The sequence below is a fragment of the Rhinolophus ferrumequinum genome, chromosome 17 (assembly GCF_004115265.2).
Source record: "Rhinolophus ferrumequinum isolate MPI-CBG mRhiFer1 chromosome 17, mRhiFer1_v1.p, whole genome shotgun sequence".
In the NCBI taxonomy this organism is placed as follows: domain Eukaryota; kingdom Metazoa; phylum Chordata; class Mammalia; order Chiroptera; family Rhinolophidae; genus Rhinolophus; species Rhinolophus ferrumequinum.
The window spans coordinates 56,636,254-56,658,879 of NC_046300.1; the positions used below are offsets into that span (position 1 = coordinate 56,636,254).

Sequence of the window (22,626 nt, forward strand, 5' to 3'; positions counted from 1 at the left end):
CATATTTGCATCTCGAAATCACGTCCTTACTATGTTGTCCTTCTAGAACCACAGCCATTTATTCTGTCGCAAAGAGGAAAGCAAAGGCTCTAGGCTCCACTAATGTAGATTTGATGCCTTAACATATCCAAGGACTGCTTCATATTTTACTCTCTGACTCTGGAGGTCTGGGATGAAATTTCCACCTGTGTTTGCCCTTGTCTGTGTTTGTGCTATGTCTGGTGCCTCAGTGGAAAGGAACACCAGCACTAGGTGTATATGTACGTATGACCAACTTATGTGGACCAACTCTATTAATGAAAGGTTACTCAACAGCTACTATGTGCTAAGCATGATGCTGGGACCTGGAGAGGGTGAGGAGCTCAAAACCAACAAGACACACTCCCTGCCTCTGTGGCACTCACCCTCTTTGAGATGCCTGACTCACAAAGATATGTGGGAAGGGATAAAATAGAGCCACTATCTGCCTTTCACCTATATGTCTTCCCTTTTTCTTCTAGCATCTTTCTATTATTTGTTTATTCCCTACTCAAATGACTGGCTTCTTGGAGAAGGGCATACATGTCTTTCTGTACAATTATATGCACAGATCAAAAGCAAGTGAGTCTTAATTCTAACGCATTGCAGCACCTAGTACAGATCAGGGAAGAACATTTTGCTGCAGGGAAACTCCCTGCAAGTTTGTGTGAAATGGTTTGGCCATCAGACAAGACCGGCTTTTCCTAAAATTGATACAGACTGTGTAGGGGATGGTGCAATTCAAAACCCTAAGGAAACATTTTGACCTTGGGTGTGAGAAATAGGCCTGTCTTTGATTCGAAGAGTGGGAAGAAAAGAGCAAAACACAAAGAGTGGGTCAGAGGGACTTTAAGCCTCTCCAAGTACTGTCAAACACTGGCCAGACTCTCCATAGCCATGGTCCCTTTCCCGATTCCTGCTGAGACACTTACCTACCTGGGCCTGTGTGGTTCTTCTGCCCTTTCAGTTTCCACTTGGGATGTTATTACTTCTCTTTTCTTTTTTCCAAAATACAAAATGATGAATTCAGAATGCTCCCAGCCAAACCCATCCTCCATCTCCCACAACTGGTCCATCAGCTAAACTGTACAACATCTGGAGACCTGGAGTGCCTATGCTACTTGTGGTCTTCTATTTTTATTTTTTGCATCAGGAAACATAATGGAACAGTTGTGAACTGGAAAAAGAACTTGGATGTGTGTCTGGGGATCGACAGGGTGATGATAATGATGTCAAACATGGAGATATAGATACTCCATGAGGGAAGGGATGCAGTCTCTCATTCTTTACGGTATGCCTAGAACTTAGCGCTGTGCCTGGCATACAGGAGGAGCTCAATTTTTGTCGAATGGATGCATGGCGTCCTCCTTTTCTCTCCCTTACTTACAGAAGCGTCTACCTGGGAACTTCAAATGCAACATTTCCACCTCAACCCTGTATCCCACAGAGACAAAGCAGGCAAAACATCTTGCGCCCCCTGGTTCATATCTAGTTAGATTTGGGGCAAGACAACTAATAGTTGGCGCATAGTACAGGATCAGTTCACATGCACAGAAGGAGCGACGCTGCCAGTCCTGCAGCTGGAAGTCGTTAGGTTCCTGCTACCTGTACTGGATGCGCCAGCTCTAGAACTGTATGTGTTTCTTTTATTTCCATCTAGCTGTCCAGCCATGTATGCACTTCTACACTGAAAACACATTTATTAAGTAAATATTTTGTGCCAGACACTGCTAGATATCAGAGATACCGTGCTGAACAAGAACCGACATGGATCCTTTCCTCATGGAGCAAAGTGAAAAACACTGGCAGCCACATTGTTGGCTTTGGGACAGCTGTGGGGCAGGTGAACGGAAGCCAGACTTGGGTGGCCACCACTTCAGTTGACTTTGACAAGTGATCACCTTCTCCAGAAACTCCACATTATGGCCTATTGAAAGAGGGGCCATCTATCCTGCCCCGAGTCAGTGTAAGTGGGGAAGGCATGCAGAGGCTGGCCAGACACCTGTGCTTACCTTTTGACACAGGATTCAATCATGTCACTTGCCATCAGCTTCAGCCGTTGTTCCAGGTGCTTTCCAAACTCTTCTTCGGGCCAGTGCAAGTCCCGAATGAAGGTCTGAAGGGCATCGAGTTTCCAGAACAGATCTTCGGAAGTGCCTGATCCATTACTGGCAGGATAAAAATTAGAAAACAAGAGTCACCCACTGGCCTGTGGTTCTTAAAAGCTGACACCAAGACAACCGGGGACTAGAAGGCTTAAGGCAAACAGTGGCTTCAACATACAAAACGACGCATGTTGGCAGTGGACATGGGGGCATCTCCACTGGCAGATTTTGAGTTTTACCATACATGACTTAGTCGGCTTTGTTCAGCCAATTATTCCAGACCAGTGAGAAGTCTGAGAAAGGTATTGCCCCATAACAGCCAGGAGAATGGTGTATGGTAAAAATCAGCCTTCCGTTAATAACCACATTAACACATGTGATGATTCAGATGAAGGCCACGGACCAGAGGGAGAAGTAAGTCTCAACAGATAATAACTACATGGCAACATGCAGTTATTAAAATTCAGGGTTTCATGCATTTCCCCAGCTCCCCTCCAGAGCGGAGGTCTCTTGGAGATTGCACAAGACTTAGTTTTAAAAGGACAGTGCTAACAAAGTGGTGAGCGAGGACCTGCTTTCTCTATTGAAGAGCTGGAAAGAAATTGGGGTGACTCGAATCGAGACAAGTACACCTGGATACCTTGAATCCAAGACTCTTGTTCAGTTTGGTTATTATTCCAATTTTCATAGACCAGCCCGTTGCCTAGGCAGCCCCAGGACGAGGTGAGTCAGGGGGGAGGTGAGTGGACAAGGGATATTTGCAAAGCTTTACGGCTCAAAACCTGAGCTTTTTTTTTTTTTTTTTTTTTTTTTTTCAAACCATTGCACCATCTTACCCAGTCCTCTGTACAGATGAAGAAATTGGTCTTGATTTCTTTCTGTACAATGACGTCTAAGAAACGTTTACCTGGGGCATCCACGGAAGGCCTGTGTGTGGGAAATGCTCCATCGCTCACCCGCTTGCCCTTCTCTGGCTGGCTTTCTCTTTTGTAACAATCCCATTTGGAGCTCTGAGGGGTGGCCACCTCCCACCCCCTTCCTCGCATACCACTAATGCTAACACAGTAATTTATAAAATGTCCAACACACCATGCATTACCACTTGTTCTGACATCGTCTATAGAAACAGATGAGAGTGGGTGTTTCTATTGTGACAGATGCCAGCTGCATTGAATTAATGCTTCAGAGAGAAATATAGCTAGTGCATAAATGCATACACAGCTACTGCGGGTTGGGGAAGGGGCAAACTCCCAACATGCCGAGAGGGAGCCTACGGCCTGGACCAACAGGGTAACGTTTTCAAGGACAGACCAGTCTGAGGTCAGTACGTAGATGTATCTGACACGAAGGAGCAGGTAACATGGAAACACGTCCTTAAAATGAAAGGTGGCAAAGGAGGAAACTGGAATTATGAAAAGATATAGAATCAGGCATTTCCTGGTTGGGTGATTGAGAATCTACGCCTTCCTTTCAGATACTGCTGTAAGCATTCAAAAGTGGGGGAATGCATTGTTTCCCCATGAAAGTGCAGCCTTCCCCCGGCCCCATCCTATGCTTGGGAAAAAGAAACCCCAACTTTGTCTAGTCTAAACCCCGTTTTGGAACTGCATGGTTGTATGTTTTAAATCATTAAGTACATATGAATGCAATAATTGGTATTTATTACAACAACATTTTGACACCCATCTGGTTTCAGAGTTTCAAAAAATTCTTCTAGGGTTTTTTTTTTCGTTTTCTTTGAAGAGCTTATTATTAAGTTTTGACATGAGGAAAAGAATATTTTCTTTTTATTTTTAAGATAAACTGTTAATGTTAAGGCAATAGCACCAAGATTATTTTGATTGCTGAGCAGTTACCAAAATGTGTTCCCACTCATGCCTTAATTAATTGAACAGAGACCATTATCTGCTTTATTACAATGTCTTGATTCATATCTTTTCAAAAACAATGTCACAGAGCATGCACGGAAGAAGGTAAGAGAAGCTTTCAGATATTTATTTTTTTAATTATTAACAGATAATACCTAATCTAACTTTTAATACAGTCATCTTAGCATGAATATGATTTATGTTTTCTTAGAAGAGTTTTTTTTTCAGATATAGATTTTTGGAGGTTTTCAGTTGTCTTTATAAAAGAGAATCAGACACATTGACCATATGATTTCATTGTGAATTTGTGAACAAACATAGGTTTTTAAAAATATCAGGCAGCTTTGGAGGAGCCAAGCAGAGAAGTCGTTTTAATGTCCTGTTCTCTACCTGGATTACTACAAAAATAAAAATGTTGAGGGCCATCTTGACGAATGTGATTTCGAGATTTCAAAACATCACTGCCAGTTTCAGATCATTTTTTATTCCTTTGATAATAACACTTCCCTTTGAAAACGTGCCAATTTATTCTTTCAAGAAAAAGCTTATCTGGCCTATAATTAGCTGTGGTCTAAGAAAAGGATCAAAGGAGGGTACAGAATCGCTAAACCTTATTTCACTTATTAAATCACGCACGTGGTTCTAATTTTATTTCCCTGAGGTAGAATTTAGGGGTGCTGGATCTTCTTCTTGCTAAGAAAAAAAAAAGAGAGGATTCGTTTCCTAAACCAGAAGGAATGGCTACTCAACCTCCACTCCCCTAAACTCCTGGCATTAAAGGAGTGGCTTGGTCTCCAAAGAAAAAGAAACCCATACATTCCCGGAATTTCTGTGGATGAATGTAAAGAATGATCCTACACTCTGACCACAGATGATATAGCTACCCCAAAAATGCAATCATTTCTTGTTTAAACCTCACATTCTCAAGTTTAGAAATCTTGCTACCTAGATCTCAGTACTCTGTACTGTATTATGACCTTGGAAAGTTATCTTTATATAACATTTGCACGACTAAGGCTTGATCCATTCAGAAATTTTCATTTAGCCCTGAACATACTGTTACTATATCCTGCCATTTGCTGACACCAGAAATATACTTTATGGTTTGACAGTCGCTAGGAATTTTTTATTTAAAAAGCAACAACAACAACAAAAATACCCTAAGCCTCTAGGTAGGTGTGCTTCCCTCTTAGATTTGGGTCAGGCCAGAGATGACTGGCCAGCCCATCAAAGAGGTTCCCTGGACTACTTTTGGATGAATAACTCCTAAAGTCATGCCACCTGCATTAAAAAGAAAAACAAAACAAACATGGGCAGAATCCTTTTGCAAAAGAATTCAGGAAGTGAAACATAGTCCTCAAACGTTCAGTGGGCGTAAGACAAATTGTTAGTGCTGTATATATAGCAAACGTCTTACAAACATGCCACATGCCAGAAATAAACAATATTGTCTCTGTATGATCAGCAAAATATGTCTAATTATCCCTCTCCATCTCTGTTATATAGGATGTATAGAAATAAACAATACATATCCATGCCAAGATCACTTAAATTTAAATTAGATCTAATGTGAACTGAATACACACTCAGCATCATATATAGCAGCCATCCATGACGGTGCCGAAAAAGTAGGCATTTGTGGGATGCCTAGAGGGATGTTAACTGGTAGATTTGGTACTTTGGGAAGGTTCACATTGGGTAGGTTCACATTGGGTAGGTTACTGGTTAAACTCCTGTGGAAGAAACAGACAGAAAGAAAAAATACCATCACGGTGACAATGCAGATGTGGCAGAAGCACACGACAGTTGTAAATAAATTGGCTACGTCCACAGCAAGACAACAGCGAAAACTCAAGCGACACACGTCGGAAAGCAGCTTATGGATGGGAGCTGTGGCGTGGCTCAATATCCAGAGAGAAATGACACAAGTTAATGTAAAAAAATTAACCACAGAGTGACGTGGAAGCATGGACACTCATGGACACCTTCATGCAATGATCACATTACGTAAACGCCTCTGCGAAGGGCCTTCAGTGTCTAAATCTGTTGCCGAGAGAATCTATAACTTGAAGTTCGTGGAATTCCTAGCGGTGTTGGGGCTAGGGCTGCTGTCAAGTGCCTGGGGTTGACAGAAACGGTGGAGCTCTTTAATTTTCTTACTTTTATTTATAAATTATTTTTGATGGAGTCACATTTCTTAAGTCAGATTTGAGATACATGATGTAACAGAAATTCACCCAGTTGAATGCATACATAATGGTGGTGTACAGAGAAGAAATTCTTTCCAACCGCTACCTCTGAAGACAGGTGTATGTGCAACGGGTGTCAGAGTTGATGGCGAAAATGAAAGAATTATATCAAGGAAATGACGAGCTTTGAATAATTTTATAGAACACTTCATGAAAATGGAAACTGCTCCTCCCAAACCAAGTCCAATTAAAAATTAAAATGGAGAAATGTTTGCGCGTGTGCACACACACACACACACACACACACAGAAAAAAAATCTCAGATTCACTTCTTATAGTAAATTCTTCGACTACAAGTAGGTTTAAAATGTGGCCCCATGTTATAGCAATTACCCTTGAAAATGAGATAGAGGCAGAAGAAAGGATGACAGGGCTTCCGGGGTGCTGGGGATGTGCAGTTTCCTGATCTGTGTGATTGTTACACGGGTGTATTCAGTTTGTGAAAATTAAAGCAGTGCATTTTTCTACAAAGAGTTAAAATTTAAATTAAAAATTAATAAATTGTTTTAAAATGTGATGTCATAGAAGCTTCTTGTTTTTGAACAAAGATCGATCAACTGTTGTGATGAGAGATGGATGACTTCATGATTAACGGGAGAAAATAAAACAAAACAATAATCCCAACTCAAATCAACTACACGTCTTCCGAGAGACTGTGTCAAACTCTGCTCCACAAGCTGGCACCACGTATCTCTGTAGTGGCATTTTAAGGGTGTTCCATGCCGCCAAAGTCACTGGCACGGTAGCGCCCAGTGTAACTCTGCATCTGAGAGGAGCCCTCCTGTTTAAGTGGAGTTGACAGCACTTTGGCAAAGGAGTTGAGGCTTTCTTTTTGGAGCTTGCAGGAGAAGAGCAAGTTTTGCCAAAGCGGCTCTGCCCCGGGCAAGCTGTGTTTGACTAACAGAACTCTTGCAAGGCCTGGAGCTGCCTCTGGGTTTGCTCAGGGGGGCAAGCCTTCGATAAGTCAGAAATTCTGGACCCTGGAGATAGTCTGGACATCTGTCTCCCTCTGAAACCACTTACCCTTTCACAATGACAATATAGCCCAGGCTTGTAGATGGAAAAACTTAGAAAGCAAAATTGCCAGCCTGTCACTCTCTTCCTTAAGGGACACAGGTGTCTCAAAGGTTTACACTTCACATTGTGGGAAAACCAATTATACTTCTCTACTTGGGACCAAACGTTGCTCTTGTGGGAATGGTCAAGAGAAGAAGCTAAATATGACTATTAAGTAGTGGGGAACATGGAACTTTTCCTTCCATCTTTCTGTGTTTAACTGCGGAATTTGCCTTTGATTTCCGTCCCTGGTGGTTCTCCCGTCTTAAACACTGCCATGTAACAAAATCGATTTCCACTGAGACATGTGTACGCCTATATAAGCAAATGTGATCATTAAATGACACACACACTGAATAATGATCAAGGAATTAGGAGATCTTTAGAGATGGCAGCCTGGAAAGTTAAAATGTCAATTCTGAGCAAATTAAAAGTAGCTAGGAATGAATAACATACAAATGTATGCAAAAGCAACTTAATTTAAACATATTAGTGGATGGTGGGTACACAAATGAGAAATGAGCTTCATTTTGCACACAAAAATTAAAAAATGCTTATATTAATCAAAACATATTGTATTTGTAAAATATGACATTTTGGCTGGACTACTGCACTGTACTCATATAGAAACATTTCTTTCATGTGACATATTATAATGCTCTAGTTTTAAAAGGCTGAAACATGTTTGGTATTCCTGCATTTAGCAAAATAGTATAGTGTATTACAAAGGCTACTAATATTTCCTTTGGATATTAATCATTTATATTAATAATCAAAGAGGCAATTCCAAACACTATATTTCACTGATATACATGTGAAAGGGGAAGTTTTCTAGTAGCACTCAGGTCATATCAGCTTCCTGGGGCTGCTGATGGATGTAACAAACTATTATGTTATAGGGCTCTTTAGCAACTACCTAAAAACAAGTCTGTCATGCATCTCTGTGAGAGTCATAATTGGATATCTCTGACTAGTATTAATAAGTGTGAATTGCAATCCTAACAACTGATGTATGTTAAGAATTAGACTCATTCATTTTGGGGATGCTGCTGAAAAAGGGTAGCGCCCATTTATACGAAAGGGCCCGTCCCTGGAGCACTGGATTAAAAAATTCTGATCCCCTTTCTCTCACATGGATGAAAGTTACAAGTTTGTGTGTGCCTCATCATTTCTATTGATGGAAATGACTAGAGGTAGAGTCGTTTTGTGCTTCCAGAATTAATTATCATCAAGATTGTGTCTCCATTGAGAGAGGATATGGTAAGGGTATTCTTTCAAAGACATCTTTAGATTTATGGACGGGGTGAGAGTTAAGATACAGAATGCCTTCTACTCTCTGAGCCATTTCTTGCATGAATATATATGCAACTCATCTCATCCAGTCTTGGTATTAAGGGCTCTGCAATCTCTCTCAGTGCTTATTCTTAGATCTGAGCCCTACTTCGGGGCATGGGCATTTTTTGACATCTTCGAGTGTAGAGCAGTGTTTATTAACCTTTTATTCCTTATCACCACCAGAGCCCGCCCAACTGCCTTCCCCATGAAAATTTACTACCACCAACATACTGTATATCTGTTTATGTACTGTATGCAGACCTGTGATATGTGTATATATATATATATACGTATATATATATGTATCTCCAAATTTCATCAGCTTTGAGAGCTGTAAAGCCTCTGTTTAGAATGCGTAACCTAGAAAATAAAGTTTCAAACTGCATGGGATTTTAGAACATTTCAAATCCCAAACGTCTCTCCAGCCTTATGGCTTGCCTCCTCCATCATCCACGCTGGCCCAAAGCGAACACCCAGTTTCTGTTACATACCCTGCTTCCCCCCATATTTCCACTTTTGTTTGTGCTCTTTCCCAGCACCCAGCTCCTTTTGAAATCTTAGTCTCCCAGTTGTTTCCTTCATGACCCCTCAGCAGAAATCCATTCCCTTTCACTCTGCGCTCTCATACTCTTCCTTATATTATCTGTACGTTTGTACATTGGTGAATATTTAAAGTCATTTTTCCTGTGCGCATCTTGCTCAGACCCAACTAAATTGAAATCCCTGATTGGGAATGTATCTTATTCTTTTACCCCTCCCCATAGTTTTCCTACTATATCCTTACAATTTTCAGCCTGTATGGGTTTCTTAATAAAGTTCAGTTAATCAAGAAATATTTCCTAAGCACCTGTTATGTCCCAGGCCTTTTTCTAGGTGCTAGGGAGGTAGTAGTGATCAAATGTGTATAGGGGGTGAATATGAAAAGTCACATTTTCTAGAATGTTAGTGTTGGAACAGTCCTGGGTATTCAAAGACCTTATTTTGCAAAGGAGGATACTGAGCGTAAGAAAAGTCCTCTGATTTGCCCAAGCTCACCCAGCAAGTCAGGAGTTCTGACTCCAAGTTACTGACAGTCAGGAGATCTGACTCCATGTCTAGTACTTGCCTATTTCACACCAAGCCACCTACATATTGCTAAGGTGTCTCTGGTCTGGCAGTTTATTATCATCGAGATATTGGCATCTTTGAGAATCTGGAAAATGACATTATTTTAAAAATAACTTTCATGTGTATATCTCAGGCAGAGAGAGAGAGAGAAAGCATTTTGAGAAATGAGAAACCCAGATTTTTCAGTGCATATATATCAAGAAGCAATGTTTAGTTCCATCGTTTAGAGCCATCCTAACCTGACATGGCCACCATGAAATGTGGATTCCCTGTGCCTACAAGTGGAGACTGAGAAATGATCTGTCAAGCAAAGAGTAGTGTGAGGAGGGTACTAGACTTGGCAAGCTTTGGAGTAGACACTTTCGAAGTTTTCCACGATGACTTGACTAACAACAAGCCAAGTCGAAAGAGCTGGTAGAAATTGTCCATCTGCTCGTTTGGACCCAAGGCGGATATTCAGGGTTGCCGGGATGGGTGTGAACGACCAGCTCCCCTGTGAGTGGTGGCCGCATGATATTTCCTGATGGATACCCAGTAGAGGGTGACGGGCTCCAGTTTGGGCTTGGCCTTCAGAGGCTGGCTGTCTTCAGCTGCGGTTGGAAGCTATGCGATAATATTTTCACTAATGCATAGAGATGCTAATCATGACTGTATCTGGCTTAATGGAAACAGAGATGCAGCCTCCCTTTCTCTCCTCACAGAGGCAGCAAGTGGACTGAGCCATTCGACCCTTTCTGTCAGATAATTCGTATCAAACCCAAGTGATGATTATATCTCTACTTTTCTTTTACATGGCCAGATTTTGAAATAAGAAAATCTGAAGAATAAATAATATTTAAAATCTGTTTTTAGCAGACTCACACTGTTGCTAGCATTATCTTGTCAGAGTGCTGTTTTTCTTTAACATTTTGAATACTAGTTTTTCTTGAAGGAGGCTTGATGATGCATTTCTCAGTCATTTTCCCTATAATCAGGTTATAATTATGACTTTTGAAAAGCGGAGGAACAGAATTATTTGAGTATAACATTTGCTTGAAAGAAAGGCTGTGGTCTGTGTGTGTGTGTGTGTGTGTGTGTGTGTATGTGTGTGTATTGGGAAATCGTGGCAAAATTAAAGAAGATTGAGCAAAGTGAAATTATTTTTCCAAGACTGTTTCTTGTTTTTGAGGAAGTTTGAAAGATATTTCAAAAAGATCATTCTTTACTTGGAAAAACAATCCAACAAGAAAAATGAATCTCTGCTTCTTTATCAGCTGCCTAAGTAGTTATCAGATAAGCGTTCGTTCATACTTTGTTTCTCTTCATATGGTACGAAGTATAGAAAGATTCATTCCTTGTAGCACATAAGCATGTCCCCAAGCTCTTTTTTTACCCTTCATTTTGTGCCGGCCATTCTGCAAATCTGTCCCATGGTATCCACATTCTGTATACAAATCCTCTAATAAAATATGAGTGGCTTCAAGAATTTTAATTTAGCTTACATTTTAGTTGGCACTTTCAAATATCTCTGCATACTCTGAAAGGCACATATCATTTAGCATGAATTGAACAAACCATGATCATATTAAAAGCTACTTAAAAAACCACATCTATGTATAAATAAGATTCTCAGGTTATTATTTACAACTATTAATCCTTCACTCATTTTCAAATCCTTAAATTTCTGATCCATGAGTTCGAATTTTATTTTTCAATCATTAAAAAAATCCCCAAGAAAATATTCCCAGACTAAGACTTCCAATTGTGAAAATGATTTTGATTCTATCTTTACTTTTGATAGTATGAAGAATATGTAGTGTTTCAAAAGGAGTAAAAGGCGTTTGCTTGGTTTTTGAAGTTGAACAGATTATAAAATGGCTTTAGTGACATTATCACAGAACTTCATGACAATCCTCGGACACTGAGTAGGAACATTTTTAAAAATCAGTTTTGCAGAGAAGAAACTGATTCCATTGCCTTTATTAGCCTTCTGGCTGGTAAATGGAGGACGAGGTCCCAACTCCAGGGCCCTTTAAGAACCAGTGAAGAATACCAATCATTTCCTCCTGTGTCTGTTGGCGGTAGTAGCCTCCACATTTAAACCCAAGCAAGTAAATGCTATTTCAAGACCATAGCTCTTTTCAAAATGTGAATATTACCCATTTTAACCTTTTCCTTTTCATAACTGTTCGCCACAGCACAATTATCTTGACTGCAGTGAGCATTAAAAAAGAAATAGAGTCCTTCATAATAGGTCCCTTATCGTCAAGGGACCCAGTTTTTTTTCTCATGAGTAAAAAGTCAGCAGGGCCATATTAACAGACTGTTCTAATCTGAGAATAACAAGGTAAAATTTAGATTCCTTAGTACTTGCAAATGAAGAGCCAATACCCGTTAACCTGCTTGCAGTATGGTAAGTCAGGACACTTCTCTAGTGTTCAGATGAAGGGGAGTTGAGAAAGCTGTTTTGCATTAATTTCTTTATCAGTCAGAGCCTTACACAGTATAAAGTTAGAGAGAAGGTCTCAATTCAGAAAACCGCTTACAGATTAGACGTAAGTCAAAGCTTTCAAATTGAGGAAGTCTCCTGAATATTTGTTCTGGAGTGCCTGAAAGTCTGCTTGTACATACCCCCATTTTGCTCCACACTGGCTCCTACATTCCAAAGATGTGAAAGACTAGAAAGAACAAAATGATTTTCCTATAGGGAAAGAGAGATGAGAGAGAGAGAGAGAGAGGAGAGAGAGAGAGAGAGAGAGAGAGAGAGAGAGAGAGAGAGAGAAGAGAATCTAACAGGGTAAAGCTAATAGCAGGCTTTATTGAAGCTTTTCAACTCACAACAGAAAATTCTCTCCACCGAGGTAGAGAGAATTTCTCTCTACTTCTCCAGAAAGGGGAGTCTGAGACTGCTCCTTTGGCTCCTTGAGTCACAGCCCTCGTCCTTGCTGGGGAATGGAGGTGGCAATGAATCTGCAGACATTTTCAAATAGAATCTAAGATTCACCAAGCAGTTATGGAAATTGCCAGATTCACAACTCACAGGATTTCCTGTCATTTGTCCTTTACATCAATATCCTATTATAAAAATGTGAGTATTGTGGTCAAATACATTAAGAAACTCTAGATTAAGTTGAGTTAAACAAGGTTCTGTATTACTATCTTCTCACAGTTTTACAATATACTGGTGTGCTTTGTGGCTCTCCACGAGACGAGGGTGTGGAGTAGATGAGTGGGGTATATAATAATAGTTTCCTAACCATATTTGGCCTTAGAGTCCATTACTCGAGGTAGGTCTCAAAGGCCTAGACCAGAGAACGGCAAACTACGGCTCACAGGCCAGTCTCCCATTTTTGCAAATACAATGTTACGGGAACACAGCCACATTCATTCCTTTCCCTAGTGTCTATAGCTGCTTTTGCACCACAACAGCAGAGTCGACCGGTTGTGGCAGAGATCATGTAGCTCAAAAAGCCTAAATATTTATGATACGGACTTTTATAGAAAACATTTGCTGACCCCTCGCTTAGACCCCTTTGGAACACACTTTGGGAAATGTTAATTCCTATGGATAACACCACTGGAGTAAAACACACGGTATAAATATCACAGACAGGTTTCTATCCCTTATTCCGTATTTATCTTGTGCAATAAAACAAAGATTTCATTTCACGAAACATTTCTCGACCTCATCCCCGTCCCCCTCTTTGGACCAGGAGGCTCTGAGCACCATAGCAGGAAACACATACAGTGTTTGCTCTCTGTCCATGCTAACAATGAAAACCATAAGACACCATTAATCCATTTCTGTATGACTCTCCAGCCATTTGCACCCAAACTCCGATGGTATCAAAAGAGGTTTCCTTACTTGACTGGTTCCCATGACTCCCGCTCAAAGCCCCTGTGAATGGATTGTGCAATTGAGGACTCCATCAAATCCACATATCTAACCACAAGTGGGGCAAACAGGTCTTGCAGGTGTTTGTGAAATTTTCCATTGCACAAATTATCTAGAACAGATAAGCAAAATCTTGGTAAGAACACACAGTTGTGTTATCAGCATACAACATATACACATATGCACTCCTTCTAAGAGACCAAAAAAAAAAAAAATGAAAGAAAAGAAGAGAAAGAAATAAAGTAAAATAAAGTACATGAACAGCATCAAAGTTCATGCTTTAATCAGCGTGGAAAGAAAGTGGAATTCAAAAACATTGTACCTATTGGTGTTGCTCTTCTAAAAAGGAAAAACAATCACGCTCCTTTAAAAACAACAAAACAACAGTCGACACTAGTTTTTAGGTTTTCCTTGCACCCGCTGAACTTCCTCCTATCACATTACAGTTCCCTGTAGAAGGTTCTACTCCTTCTTTGGCTCATCGCGCTCCCTGGGGAGGAAGCGTGGCTATATATTGTTATAAGGTACTCTGAAATGCTCGTGATATTGCTTAGCTAGAAATTGTTTTTCATCTGGAAATCACCTTTAGATCAAAACAGCAGACTGCGAAGGGGCTAAGTTCATTAACTTGTTCAAGAGCAAACCACGGGCACCACTTCTGACACGACTGCCCTTGGGTCCTACTGCCTGGTTAAGAGAGGCCTTCCCTGTCACAGCACCCTTGTTGGAAGAGACTGTCCATTAGTTCTAAGTTTGTTTCTTTTTTGAATTAATCATAAAACTATGAAGAACTATGTCCATCCTATAGTCTGCCTGGGATAAAAATGTTTTAGCCATCTGCTTATCTGCACACTACTTAGGAAAGTCAAAGAGTCAAAGACAATACATACAGTCGGTACGCAGAAAATCATTCAGCAGCTGAAACAGTGGGAAACTGTCCCATGTGTCTGGGGGCTGCACTTCTAACGCTGCATCCATGTCCACCGCAAAGAGTGAGAGGAACGTCTCGGCATGCTCCACCATCAAGTCTGACCACCACGCAAAAGCCTTCGAAATGTGGCAGAAAAACAACAGATAAAGAGGCAATGAGCTTCTCTCTCCAACATAAGATGGGAAGTCAAGCCCTCACTGTTCAAGATTAATTATGCATCCAGCGGGGATTGGTAATTTTATTGTAAAGAGAACAGCACGTTTGATACAATTGGGCCTCAAAGTGTCCCAAGGCAACGCTTTTCACGCTTCCAGACCTGCCTTAGAAAGCCTTTATTCAGACCCACTGGTCGGAGGATGCAGCTGTAGAAGTGACAGACGTGGAACTTCTGTTCAATTTACAATAACTCAGTAAGTTTCGGGTCATGCTCTTTATCACTGTGGCTGGCTAGTTCTTGCTCTAAGGTATTAGAATTTGGGAGTTTCTTCACTGTGTTTATGGGTTTTCTGCTGGTCTAACTTGAAAATTTGCAGTGATTGTTCACTTATATCTACACATCTGGGGCTTCATTGTCTACGGTCTCATACAAGCTCAGTGACTCGTGTTTCCCTACACATTGGAAATGTTACTCCTATTCATACTAAGGAAAAGGAAGCCATTGTTACAATTGTCACAAAACTTTTGAGTCAAAATCTCTTTAAGCCGGGAGCTTCTGGTTTTGCATCCTGTCTGTAGGAAAGATCAGGCGTACGCCAGGACACACTCAGTAAGATGAGGACTTGCTTTTCTGGGGGGTTGGACACATATGTACATTGAAAACCAAAAAATATCAGTGAAGTAACTCATTTTCATGCACGTGGGTCCTTGGAAATCACTGTGCAGGGTCTCAGGGGCGACATTCACATCGGACCGGGCCAGATGTGAATGCAATTCAAAGGCATGCATGCATGTTGGCTATCATTTCTGGCAGGGAGCATGCACAATGAGTGGCAGTGTCAACAGGCCCTCTTTTGCTGATTCCAAAGACAGCAATAAAATAAAAACAAATCGCCAGCCCCATCTTGTCCCCCACCTCCCCACTCGATGCCGTAAAGTATTTACACTGGAAACACTTTCCGGAGCATTCACTGAAAAAGGATGGAAGGCATTTGGAAACATGAAAGTTTATGGAAATAATTCCATAAATGAAAGTGTTTGTTCAATGGCCAAGCTCTTCTGTGATCTATTTGTTATTTGGGGATATTCTAACAGCCACTAGGAGGCAGAACAGTGATCCACCTCTCCTTTCATGAGATTTCATTTTACTTACTTCTCCTTTATCAACATGTGGCTGGTTTGCAAATTAAATGGAAAAAATCAAGTCATGGACTATTCTTTAAGGTCAGCTTGGCTGGAAATAGACACCTGCTGTTTCCATTTTAATTGACAATAAAACCTCACTGATTCAGAGTAATGGGAGTGGAGAGAAGCTAGTTTGTCCGCATAAAATCCTAATTTATTGGGCTTCCTAAAAAGAGATATTTGCTGCCTTCAAATGCAGTCTGTACTGGGGCATCAAAGTAAAATGTTCTTACTGGTTATTATACGAATGTATCATAAATGTATAGGTTTTTTAAAAAAACTTCTAATAATCACAGATAAATTGACATATAAATTGAAATAAAAGACACAGACGGTTTAATTTCACAGGTCCTTGGGTGAAACTTGTAAGAAGAGCCTTTCGAATTTTCAGAGAAAGTTGAGATCATGTCATTTTACTTAACAAAAATTAAAAGAACCATATCAACAATTGAATTGTCACAAATTTCAAGTGTCTGGGTCTGAATGGATGAGGTTTTATTGTAGTTTTACCACCTGGGGATGAGAGCCCTGGGGCTTGGGGCTTGCTATACTGACTGACTCCCTTGCTAAATCCGGCGGACGTGAAATCCTTCAGCCCACCCTTGAGATCTCCCAGCCACCTGCCTTCTAAATATTGGACATTGCTGGAGCCCCACCCCCCTCCCAGCCCTATAGGGAGGGCTGACTTTCATTAGGCCCGATGCAGGATATTTTCAAAATACACAGGCACATCAAATGTTGGCACTTATTCTTTAGTTACTTGATTAACTTTACATCTTCAGGGTGAGTCTAAGAAAACAGTTATTAGGGGGATTGAGTTGCCTTCCGAGACATGATTTTGCTCTAGGGTGACAGGAGAAAACAAAACAAAACACCAGCCCTAAATGCCTACAATTGAAAATGTCTCAGCCCAACCTCATACCTAGTTCTTACCAGCTTTATTGAAAAGTTGCAAACCAGAGATCATCAGAAGCGCTCGCTTCTACTATATATAGAGAACTTCGTTCCTTATTGGAATTTAATAAATTATGGAGCAACTGCCTACAGTTGTGGTGTTACTAATCATATAGCTAGGTAGCCCTACGAAGAACAATGACTACTGCGATATGAATGATCACTATCAAAGTCTGGCAGAGGAACTTAGAATTCTAGTGAACCAAGAGAAATAAAAGGGGTTGTAGGAGAAGGGATGACTCGATCTATTTCTGTACACACAAGGTAATTCTTTCAGAACCTTAGAGCCAAACCTGACTCTCTGGGAAGGAGAAAAAGATTATGGCAAGGGCAGTAAAAAGCTGTATAATAATTTCCATTGAATAAACAGAGTCTGTGTGCCTGGATTGGGTGAGGCAAGCCTTAAAAAATACTGTGTTTGCATTAATACTATATTCATTTTACATCTTGCTCAGACAGGTGAATGCTAGTTTTCTAAGTGAGCTAACTCAATGTTGTGGGCATCTAACGTCTTTAAAATCTTTTCCAAAGACAATATAAAGTTATGCTTGGCGTCTAAATACTTACCCAGTGCTTTTCATTATTGAAAGCAAAGATGTATGCTTCAGAGGTACCACAGTGAACACACTGTATTTTTTGTACACAAATTACATGTATATATGTAACCCTCTGTATACCACAATACATATATACATATACATACATATACATAGAGAGAGAGAGATTGGGAAAATGAAGCAACAATTCATTAAGGCATAATCCATGTGTGTCTGTGAATAACTTAGGCTCTGAGAGCAGAATTAAGCTGCAATTAAGAAATAAATGTGACAACTGCTATTATACTCTCGCATGTGTGTCTATATGATGTATTCGTAGCTGAAAATTTTTCCTCTTGGGACATTTAATTACTTGGTATTGGAATTAAAAATGGCTTTAAGGATTATTGTGTTTTGGTGGAAGAGGCAAGTCTGCTTGTCACTTTCATTTGTGTGGTACCATCAAACAGCAGGGCTACACCGCCAAGAGTTAGTGATATTCTCTAGAGTTCATTGAGCACCCAGAGAATGTGGCAGTGAGTACTGGGCAGTAGAAAATGTTTTTCATACTTCGTCTATTTGGCAGCAAAGCCTCATCTTATTTTAGTGTGCCAGAGCAAATTCTACCTCTTCGGCTGTAGCCAGGGGTTCTTGACCTGGCTATATACTGGAAGCACCTGGGCAGTTTTCAAAATGACTATACTTGACCCCTCCACATGAGATCCGACAAATTGAGCTGGGGTGAGAAGCGGACATCAGCAAGTTTTAAGAGCTTCCCAGGTGACTGCAATGTGTAAGTGAATGATAAGAGCAGGAGGTGGTGCCTTTCTGGACACCCCACCTTAAAATGAACCCACTCACCTTTCAACATATTCTGTCTACATCATTCATGTGGTACTTTCCACATAGGTTTGTCCTTGTCATGATCACATATCCATATATTTTGCTTCCTCAGTAGTTTGTCCCTAATAATACAACAGCCAACCTTTGTTGAGTGCTTACTCTGTGCCAGGCATGATACCAGGTGCTTTACTTAATGTGGTCTTCCATCCTAACAATCACCATCTGAGCTAGATTCTATTATTATCTCCAATTTACAGGATAAGAGAGGTTAGGTAACTAGATAGAGATCACACTTCAAACTCAAGCTTCTCTGGCACAGAACCCAAGCTCCTGGCCTGTCTTCTATTGCCTGAAGATCAAGACTGCTGTATACCTCCTCATTCTTCAAAAACAGCACAGAGGTAGTTGTCTCATTGCTCAGCAGATAGGTGGCTTTTGATTAGTCGAGTCATGACATTTTGTGACTGGGTAAATGATTAATTCAGGAACTAATCCTGTACATTTACCTAAAAGCAAACTGGGTCTCCAAATTTCAAAGCATGCTAAAGTTTTCATTTTCTAACTTCTAAAGTTAGTAAATGAAAACAGAACTGAATTTAGTTCTACCCTATTTATCTACCGCAAATGGTTTTTGAATATGTAAGATTAAAATATTTTTATGAAGATGACTTACTAGGGCAGTTTATGATGACGATTAACACTTAGTGAGAAAGCGCTTTTTGGAAAAGTGAAAAAAATGTCTTCTTTGGAATATCAACTTTCCTTTGGCACCCCTTTGAGTAATTTAGGAAAATATCTATCCTTTCTCAGCTTACAGCAACCTCAGAAAATAGGTTATGAATCAAGCATATCTGTCATTTCTCTTGTATGATTTACTTAAAAGCACAACTGTGACTGTGGAAAACCATTTCTTCATACCCATGTCTTCAAAAATTTGATTTGTCATTGTGAGAAAAGCCTCAATATCCAAATAAGGGGAGGGAAGGCCCCCTGCATGCCTCTAGAGACAAGTTTGTGGATGCCCGTGGATACTTACCATCATTTGAACCCCAAACGCCCTCAATCTGAAAAGAACGTCATACAGCATAGAGTAGAAAACAATTCTAACCCAACTTAATTTATGTCTACAGGTTAGTTCTAGTTTTCATGTTTGGAGGGTGCTGATTTGGCCCCTCCTCTGGCTCCAGCTGTGCACCACTGGGTACAGTGCGAGTGTGAGACCCTTCTCAAGTGGTCTTCACCCCATCCTTCAGAGAGCTTTTGGAGAAATAATGATTCTGTGGCACTCTCTCTATATATAAATACTGTATATATGATTCACAAAGAGACAGTCGTAGGTAGAGGAAGATTAGAATCACTGGCTAGCTACTGGTTACTACGTTTGTTACTCATCTGCTGTAATAAAGGTAAGTACAGACGGACATAGGAAACTATGACAGGCTAAGGACAGAACCAGGCAGGTAAGGAGGCATGTGTCGGGATGTAACTGCAGTTGTTGTTAGCTATATCAATTGCTTCATGCACGCACAGGAGAATCACCCCACATTTGCCCTGCCGTGGAGGGCCACCCATGTCACAAGCAGTCCACTGGAAGTTGCTGTTACATTCCTTGGGTCAGTGTTAGGAAGCAGGGCCCCAGGAAAAGTCCCACTAGAAGACATGGTACTGGAAGGGCATGCACAGACTATGATAACAGGTGGCTGACTCACTCGGTTTAGTCACATACCTCTTTCCCCTGCCACGATCAGCCAAGATTGAGTGGAACAGTAGAAAAACAGGGAGGAAATTTAAATATGCAATCAGGCATTATTCGGGATGATTGGATTTATGGTGGATTATGTCTTAGTTAACTGTACCGTCAGTTTTCATTTAATCATGGGAATGACCATTTCAGGTACTTAAGAAATTACTTTTATGGAATGTCTGTTCTCCCCTTTCACTGTAGAGTTGAATGAGAGGAAGAGTGAGAATTGCTGCAATTTTCAAAATGTTATTTAAGAGAGACGATTTTAAATCTCAGTTTTGAACAAGCAGTGATATAACTCTTTGACCATAATGGTGTCTTGGAATCTTTTCTTGGAAGGGTTGGGTTGTTTAAGTCCTTACAGGTTTGGGATTTAGTTAGCCTTAAAATCCCTTGGTTTATCATTATCAAAACGATCATTTTGACAGTGGTTTGTAAAAAAGAAAAAGTTAGCTGAATTTATTTAGATGTTTGTTGAAGATTTGACAAGTTGAACAACACAGAATAATTCACTTCCGTCACTGCATTTAGCAACCCGGATCACCTGAGGTTAACAAATGAAGACTCTAGTGCAAACAGAGTACGTTACAGAGATAATCCAAAAACAAGGCCTGCGACCCACATACCAAATATTATAAAATAAATAAAAACAAACAGTGGTGGCAACAAAAACAACCACAAAAGACCAAAAAGTATTCCGTGTGCTCTGGACAATAACTCTATGCTGCTTGAATAATATCCTTAAAATACACTCACCTCTTTTTGCTGGTTGCTAGAAATATCTGAAAACTTAAGCTGAAACGTACAACCCGCACTCACTCTTTGGTTGTTTTAAACAACCTCCCAATGGCTTCTCCTGCCAAACTTCCACTTCCATTGTCTTTGCAAGGCCAGTAAAAGAAAATGGGTGTTAAGGCATTGTATTCACAAGAAACGCAGCGGAGTGAGTTGTGCCACCTCAGCTAAGGAAGGAACCCAGAGAGACGCTGCCCACCACGCCCGCTCACCTCTGCGTGGTGCTCTTCATTCTGCTGAAGAACTTCAATGACAGTTCAGCAAGACGTATTGTGTCTTCGAGCTTTTTGGCAGGCGTGATTAAACCGGCCTACATTTTCTGTAGTACAAGAATTTGTGTAAAATTTGGCGACAGTGATAGTCTCGTTTTGTGGCCGTTAGAACTAGTGGGTAAGAAAATTTCGAATAAGTTACGAATTTTTCAAAAAGATTCATGCAGATGTTAAGAGCCACATAATTAGTAGTGAGCAACCATAAAGCCATTTTATTATTATCACCATCCTCAGTATAATACATATGAAGAAAAAGCAGTGCTCCAGCTTCAAAATTTGCATATTAAGCCATATCGTCTATGACAGCCCATTTCAAATTTTGTGCCATTTTGTACACACGTTCTTTAAAGACAGCATAAATGTACTATCTTTACATCACTCTCTAGACTGTGTTCGTGCTACCTGAAGTGGAAAGATGTAACAGAAGGTTACTCTCGATTGCTGCTACGTCTGTTTCCTGGATTTGTCCCTCAACTTTTGATACTACGGCCTTGTTTTTCATTACAGGTCTGCAAGTTTACAGGTATTGAATGTTCATTTTTCAAAGCAGAGTCAAAGATCTGGCTGTTTGAAGTAATTTGGGGGGTGGAGACTGAAAAATTAATGGACATTCCTGGGCCATTAGGTAGAAAAGCAGGATCAAATTATTGAAAGGGTATTGGTGAAGTGGTGGTAGTTTGTGCTACTGGTTGGGGTACAAGTAAAATTTTATCAGTTAGGTGGCAATAATTTACTGAAGTGTTTTCTTTGTTTTTAGCGTCTATTGTATTGGATGGGTTGTGTTTTTATCTGACTGAAGAACAACCTGAACCTTGGTTTATGCTGCATCCTTTATAGAGCTGAATTCCTGAATGTTTGGCAACGTCATTATGTTACAAAAATTGCAAACATTTTTCCTTGGGAAGAATAATATTTAAATTATAAAGGTTTATTTAGCCAATGGAAATTGCCTGAATTCAACCAGTTTGAAACTCACAGGGGATCTGTATTTCATGCTAGACCCCTTCCAACCTTGCAGCCTCAGTGTCAGTGGAGCCCACGGGTTAAAATGACAGAAGGATGATTTAGCACCATTCCACAGGTAGGTATACATGTGCAAAAAGGACTGCTCAAATTATTTTGATCCATTCATCTGAAGCTGATATGTTTGGCTTCGGAATTCTTCTTGCTAGAGAGGATTACTTAATGCTTCCCAGGAAGGTTTGTTGCTGTTTTTGTTTCTTTTTTGTGTTTTTTTTTTTGAGGGGGGTGTTAAACAAAATCTTAAGAGATTGCACATTTACAAAAAAAAGCACTCATGATTTTTCTTTGTACATTTGTTAGATAGGCGATGGATATATTAGATGATTAGTAATTTAGGATTTAATAATGAAAGACAAGTTCGGCCACTCTGGGACACCGGGAAGTAAGAGGGCTGGATGGGACTGGGTAAGATTATCGAGGTGTTGAAAGTTTCAGTCAAACAGGCCTGATGACTGGTATGAAATGGACTTGCAGTATTCAGGCCAATGGAAAGCTCCATTGTCTCTGCCACGCTCAGGTGGAAATGTGCCTGGATATGGTTAGGACATGAAGGTGAGAGCTATGGGAACAAAAAT

At 40.3% G+C, this 22,626-nt stretch overlaps 1 protein-coding gene across 1 annotated transcript in view; it reads right to left on the reverse strand.

Moving 5' to 3' along the window:
• CADPS (calcium dependent secretion activator) overlaps positions 1-22,626 on the reverse strand; it is a 461,279-nt gene that overhangs the window by 78,634 nt on the left and 360,019 nt on the right. Inside the window, 8 exon segments of the mRNA XM_033131706.1 lie at positions 2,031-2,186; positions 5,578-5,724; positions 13,583-13,724; positions 14,503-14,659; positions 15,853-15,873; positions 20,969-21,012; positions 21,015-21,060; positions 21,062-21,075. Of these exon segments, the coding sequence (XP_032987597.1) occupies positions 2,031-2,186; positions 5,578-5,724; positions 13,583-13,724; positions 14,503-14,659; positions 15,853-15,873; positions 20,969-21,012; positions 21,015-21,060; positions 21,062-21,075 (727 nt within the window).